At 43.0% G+C, this 7,500-nt stretch overlaps 1 protein-coding gene across 3 annotated transcripts in view; it reads right to left on the reverse strand.

The window, feature by feature from the left end:
• Window positions 1-7,500, reverse strand: part of LOC143298959 (solute carrier family 4 member 11-like) — a 112,223-nt gene that overhangs the window by 24,728 nt on the left and 79,995 nt on the right. For all 3 annotated transcript variants that reach the window (XM_076612012.1, XM_076612009.1, XM_076612010.1), the window contains 2 exons: window positions 6,115-6,303; window positions 5,026-5,110 (listed from right to left, as the gene is read on the reverse strand). In XM_076612012.1, the coding sequence (XP_076468127.1) occupies window positions 5,026-5,110; window positions 6,115-6,303 (274 nt within the window). The remainder of the gene's footprint in view (window positions 1-5,025; window positions 5,111-6,114; window positions 6,304-7,500) is intronic.

Consider the following 7,500-nt stretch of genomic DNA (forward strand, 5'->3'; position numbering starts at 1 on the left):
TCAGTCGGGCCAGTGGACAGACGAGGGACAGAGACGCCGGGCGCAGTGACCAGGTGACCAGAGGCGACCAGCGTCACCATGACAACGTGCCACAGGGCAAGAGGAGGGGCCGCTACCACATGAATTATCCGGACCACCACGGTGACAGACATCCCAGGCGTGATGACCACAACACCCTTCATCGGGATCATGGCAGGCACTACCATGACAACTACAGCAGGCGGTACCGGTACAACGTCCGTGACTGGGACAACCACCGCCGTGACTGGGACAGGGACGACAACCACCGCCGTGACTGGGACAGGGACGACAACCACCGCCGTGACTTGGACAGGGACGACAACCACCGTCCTGGTGACAACCGCCATCGTGACTGGGACAACTACCGCAACAGTCATCGTGGCCGGGACAACCGCCGCTTCCGAGATGACAACCACCGTGCCTACCAAGACGAGAGACGCTACCACGACAACCACCACCGATACACTGGTCAGACAAGGCTCCACCCGGACAGAGACGATAGGATCACTGCTTTCCGGGGGCATCAGAGAAGCCGTGACTACCGTGCGTCCCGTCATAGTGATCGTCGAGACAGACACTATATTCACTGGACTGACAGATAGTGAGACACGCTTAATGTAAGGTACTGTCTACAAGATAAGTCCTGGAAGTATGCGTTTTACTGACCATTATGTTACACTGACCTTAGCACTGTACCAACACAAACAGATACTTGATAAAACGATCGTAATTTCTCCTGAAGACCATAGCACCGTAGCACAGAATTAGAGACATCATTGAATCAAATACCGTTGTGAAGATACTGTCGTGGAACATCAAAGGTTTTAGGGAAACTATCGACGGAACAAAAACAAACAAGTTCACAGAAAAAGAAGTGACAGATTTATTTTCAAGCTATGATATCGTTATTTGCCAGGAAACACACCTGGACAGGGATAAGACCAAAGATATATTTTTACCTGGCTTTGCAACAGGGGTACACTACTGTAGGACAAAGCGAGCAAAGGCACAGAAAGCCTCTGGTGGAATATCTGTATTTGTGAAAGAATATTTAAGACCAGGTATTAAGTTCCTGCCACAGAGCAGTAGTGACATTGTGTGGATGCTGATAAAAAGTTTTAATACAGATCAAGACACTTATGTTGGCTGTGTATACATACCACCTGAATTCTCCTCCTTTGGACGTGACCACACACGGGACATATGGGAACAACTAGATAAGGATGTAGAACTGTTTACCACAAAAGGTAATGTCATTTTGTGTGGTGACTTCAATGCACGAACTGGTTTGCTAGATGATTTTATCCAGATGGACGGTGAGAACAATATGTATGATATCCCATTTAACTACACATGTGATTATGTGCACAAAAGAAGTTCGTCAGATAAAGTAGTACAGAAATATGGAAGAAGGTTTGTTAAACTATGTATGGAAAATAATATGTATATTTTAAATGGGAGAACTCTTGGTGACTTACATGGTAACCCCACATGCTTTTCGCCAACAGGGAAAAGTGTCGTAGATTACTTTACGTGTTCCCAGGACCTTATGCGAAAGGTGATGATATGCAAGGTCAAAAATCTTACCATGTTTTCAGATCACTGTCCTATCGAATTGTTCATTCATCTACCAGTCACAAGAAAGAGTTCACCCCCTGTTAGTTCTGTCAGTAGAAAGGAATGTCCCACTTTAAGAGACTCAAAATACAACCGTTCTTTCTTTTGGGAAGAGGGCTCTGCCGAAAAGTTAGCATCAGCACTTAAGACTTTGTCAGTTTCAAATAAGATAATCTCTATTAACGAAGGACTCGAAAAAGTTAACTTCCGAAACGTACATACTGCCAAAGAAGAAATTGAAAACTCTGTGTCAAATCTCACAAACACTATTATTGCAGCGGCCGATTTATCGATCAAACATAAGATTAGATGCACGAAACGGAAAAAAAAGCCGTCTAAAAAGTGGTTCACACATGACTGTTTCATTCAAAGGAAAGAGGTGCGATCTTTACTGAATGCATTGAACAGAAATCCTTTTAACAGAAATATTCAGAATAAATACTTTTCTTGCCTGAAAGCATACAAGAAGACCATAAAGAAAACAAAAAAGACGTACAGAAATGAACTTGTGAGAAGTTTAAACACAGCAATGGAGCACGACCCCCAAAAAGTTTGGAAAATACTATCTGAACTAAAAAATGCAGATAGTTCTACTCAACCGCAGAGACACACATTATCTGCAGGTAAATGGATTAATCATTTAGAAAACTTGATAAGTAGTGAAGTACCCGTTGATAAAGCTAGGAAAGAACACGTACAAAAAGAACTTGATAGAATAAAACAGACTATGCCAGTGTTTGTCCTGGACAATCCTTTTACGATGACTGAAATAATGCGAGCCGTAAAGAGTCTCAAGACCAATAAAGCCCCCGGTAAAGACGGAATTACAAGCGAAATGCTCAAAGCAAGCATGTCCAGCATCAGTGCTACTGTATGCAAGTTATTCAATGCCATATTTCAGACTGGTATTTATCCCAGTCAGTGGAAAGACGGAATAAATGTTCCTATCTTTAAAAGTGGAGACCCAACCAATCCTAACAATTATCGGGGTATAACACTCAACAGCACCTTTGGGAAACTGTTTTGTCAAGTTATCAACAGAAGAATTGAAACATACCTAGAACAAAACGAGTTACTAATAAAAGAGCAGGCTGGTTTCAGAAGGCATTCTAGAACCACTGATCACATATTCATCCTGAAAAAGATAATTGACAACACCTTAAATAAAAGAAATGGGCGTCTCTACAGCTGTTTTGTTGATTTTAATAAAGCATTTGACAATATATGGCATGATGCACTTCTTTTGAAACTAAACAAAATTGGGATAAATGGAAAATGTTTCCACATTATAAAAGAGATGTACCAAAATTCAACTGTATGTGGTAAATCAAACGACGGGTTCACAGATTCTATCGCAGTTAAAAAAGGAGTGCTTCAGGGAAATGTTATTAGCCCCACGCTATTCAATATTTTCATTAATGACATAAGAGAATATATACACGATGACACCTCACCATACATCAATGAAACAACCAAGACTCAGATCCCTTATCTGTTATATGCGGATGACATTGTGATGCTCTCGACAACAAAAGTCGGACTACAAAACAAACTAGACCAACTACATGAATACTGTCTGCAATGGGGGCTTAAAATCAACAGGGACAAAACAAAAGTCGTAATTTTCACAAAAAACGACCCCAAAATACCAGTGCTCTTTTCATGTGGCGATAACTGCATCGAAACGACGGATAGATATAAATACTTGGGAGTTATTTTTCATAAGAGTGGAAATTTTCACCTTGCTGAAGACCACTTAGCCAAACAAGGACATAAAGCAGCGCATGCTCTGAAACGCAGTGTGCGAGGGAAAGAAGTAAAAATTGATGTAATGACGCAACTGTTTGACACTTTAGTCACCCCAATTCTCAGTTACGGCGCTGAGGTGTGGTTTCCATTCAATCAAACTGCGACAAACTTCTCCACGCCCTCTATGCTGTTCAACCAATTTGATGCCTTTCTCTCCGCAAAATGCCCATCAGAAAATGTACATGTCAACTTCTGTAGGAGCTTAATGGGCGTACACAAAAGATCAATTAAGTTACCAGTCCTGGCAGAACTGGGCAGATACCCCATTTCTCTGACCGCAGTGTGTCAGGTCATCTCATTTTGGGTACACATCATAGAATCAAAAGAAGATAGCTATTTGAGGCAAGCATATGATGATATGTTATCGATGGATTCATTGGAAAAAGTTCCTTGGCTTAATTTTATCAAAAAGATACTGGTTTCAATTGGATTCTCCCACGTGTGGGAGAACCAAGGCACACTCAGCATTAAGCGACTAAAATATTCAGTCTTGAATAAACTACAGGATAAATATGTTCAATATTGGAACAGCAGAAAGAACGAGACCATTTCAAGGCTCTCCTTTTATTGCAAAATTGCAAATACTTATACATTACAACCTTACCTGATCAGCTGCAAAAATACTAAACACAGAGGAGCACTATGTCGATTGCGAATAAGTGCACATGAACTTGAAATTGAGCGTGGACGTCACTACAACGTAACTAGGAAAGACCGGCTATGTAAATCATGTGGAGTTATAGAGGATGAACTGCATTTTCTGGACAAGTGTAGTGTGTACTCTAACTTGAGGTCTCGCCTACTTGTGACAGTCAATTCCCAGTCTTCGAATCATTGGCCAGATGGCACTGGCAACACAATAATCCAAAGGCCGAGTTCTCTGTTGCCACAAAATTATTTCCAACCAGAACTGGCAAAATACATATATGAATGCTTTAAAGGTCGCAGTCCATAGCTATGTCTTATGGAATATCCTGCATGTGCTCACAACTTATTGCTTTTACTTTTTGTTTGCTTGTTGTGTTTAGTTTATAGTGTCCATAATTCCTATGATGGTTTTACGACAATTAAATGAGTTCTGAGTTCTGAGTTCTGAGTTCTACACACACACACACACACACACACACACACACACACACACTGTGTTTGTAAAACGGTTCGAGTCTGGTCTCTGACCGAAGAGGAAGAGGAGGAGAAGAAGAAGAAGAAGTAAAAGAACAAGAACAAAAAGACCAAGAAAAAGAACAACAACAACAACAACAACAACAACAACAAACAGGAAAACAAGAAGCAGACGAACAAGACGACGACGAATCCGAGGAAGAAGAAGAAACAAAGCAAAACAAAGAAGAAGAAGAAGAAGAAACAAAGCAAAACAAAGAAGAAGAACAAACAAAGCAAAACAAAGAAGAAGAATAAGAACAAACAAAGCAAAACAAAGAAGAAGAAGAAGAAGAACAAAGCAAAACAAAGAAGAAGAAGAAGAAGAAGAAGAAGAAGAAACAAAGCAAAACAAAGAAGAAGAAGAAGAAGAAGAAACAAAGCAAAACAAAGAAGAAGAAGAAGCAGACAGCTGACCATCCTTGTAGTCAGCAAAATAGTGAGGCCACCGGCGGCGCAGGTCCCCCATGATTCCCTTCATGAAGCCACACTTTATCTTTGCCTGCACACATCACCGCCACACACAATGCCACGTGGATTAAAAGTGACAGAAACAAATTGTTGTCCATGAACGCGAACACACACAGACGCGCGTGTTTGTTCTGTGCGTTCGTGCGTGCGTGCGTGTGTGTGTGTGTGTGTGTGTGTGTGTGTGTGTGTGTGTGTGTGTGTGTGTGTGTGTGTGTGTGTGTGAGTGAGAGAAAGGCCTTAAGCCCTATTTAGACAATAGGCGTTATATGTATTAACATAATCATCATCATCGTCGTTAATATTATTATTATTATCATTATTATTTATTATCATTGTTACTATTATCATCATTATTACACATTAGTTGTAGTGGTGGTAGTAGCAGCACCAGTAGTAGTATCGTCATCATTATCATTACCATCATTATCATTACAACATGATCATCATCATCACCACCACCAACGCCAACACCACGCACCACACACACACACACACACACACACACACACACACACACACACAGATGTGATTCATTCTGGATTGCTTCATCTGAAAATATATTTTTGCTTGTCGAAAACAATAACAATGTGATCATCATCACAGTAAACAGTTCTTTCACACACACACACACACACACACACACACGCGCGCGCGCGCGCGCGCGCGCGCGCACGCACACACACACACACACACACACACACACACACACACACACACAGAGAAACAGAGACAGAGAGAGAGAGAGACAGAGACACAGAGAGAGACAGACAGAGACACATAGAGAGAGAAACAGAGACAGACAGACAGACAGACAGACACACACACACACAAACACACACACACACACACACAGAGACAAAGACAGAGAGAGAGAGAGGAGAGAGACAGACAGACAGAGTGAGGCCACACACACACACAAGCACACACACACACACACACACACACACACACACAAGCACACACGCGCACACACACACACACACACACACACACACAAGCACACACACACACACACACACACAGAACACCACTGACCGACTTGTCCTGCACGGACACGTTGATCCTGGCCACACTGTGCCGGGTGGACAGGCCCCGGGCGTGAGTGGCCACCATGTCCTTGAACTTCTCCTCCGTGTCGGCGTCCAGCAGCTGGTTGCGGAAGTCTAGGTCCGAGAAAATGGTGGCGAAGGTGCGGGCCCGCTCGAACTCGTTCTTCGTCCCTTTCTGTGTGTTTGGGGGGAGGGGAGGGGAGGGATGAATAATAATAATAATAATAATGGTATTTATATAGCGCTGGATCTTGTGCAGAGACAAATCAAAGCGCTTTCGCACCAGTCATTCACACGCATGCATAACTCTAAAACTGCAGAAACTAAAGACAAGGAAGGGCAGGCAAGGGAGGCTATTTTGGGAAGAGGTGGGTTTTAAGGCCAGACTTGAAAGAGCTGAGTGTGGAGACTTGACGAAGCGAAAAAGGAAGTTCATTCCAATCGCAAGGTCCAGAAACAGAGAAAGAACGGCGGCCAATAGTCGAGTGTTTGAATCTGGGTATGCGTAAACAGAGTGGATCCGAGGCCGATCGTAGCGAGCGAGATGGAGTGTAGAGGTGAAGGCAGCCGCAGAGATAGGAAGGGGCAGTTTTGTGAATGCATCTATAACATAGAGTGCTGATCTTGTACTTTATTCGGTGTGAGACAGGGAGCCAGTGGAGATGTTGCAAAAGAGGAGTGATGTGCTCAGATCTTTTCTTTCTGAGGACGAGTCGATGAGGATGAGGGGAGGAGGGGAGGATGTGAGTGAGAAGATGAAAAGGATGGTGATGATGACAAAGAAGAACTACACAGCTGGATTGGCTTTTTTTAAAATTTTCACCGATCTGGACAGTGCAAAATATGCGGTGGTCTGACGTATGTTATACAATTTTCTGCTTCTGTGGGTGCTGGTTCTATGTGCGCTTCACACACACAGACACACACACACAGACACACACACACATACACACACACACACACACGTGTGTGTCAAATGGTTTGTCATACACGTATATTATGTGTGTGTGTGTGTGTGAGAGAGATATTATGTGTGTGTGCATGCGTGCGTGCGTGCGTGCGTGCGTGCGTGCGTGCGTGCGTGCGTGCGTGTGTGTGTGTGTGTGTGTGTATGTGTGTGTGTGTGTGTGTGTGTGTGTATCAAATGGTTTGTCATACACGATGGCTTTCAATAGTTTTACATTTTTATTTGGGAGACCCCTGTGGCGGCGTAAAAAACATTACAAATATCAAACTTTGTTGTTGTTTTTTTTAACACCCCGCCCCCATTATCTTTGCATCCACCCAGTAAACGTGACAGGGGAAATAATCCACTTCCTGTCGACCTGTCCGCACGCCTGCGCACTGCACAAAGCATAGCATGAGCAACACC

The sequence above is a fragment of the Babylonia areolata genome, chromosome 24, assembly GCF_041734735.1.
Source record: "Babylonia areolata isolate BAREFJ2019XMU chromosome 24, ASM4173473v1, whole genome shotgun sequence".
Taxonomy (NCBI): Eukaryota; Metazoa; Mollusca; class Gastropoda; order Neogastropoda; family Buccinidae; genus Babylonia; species Babylonia areolata.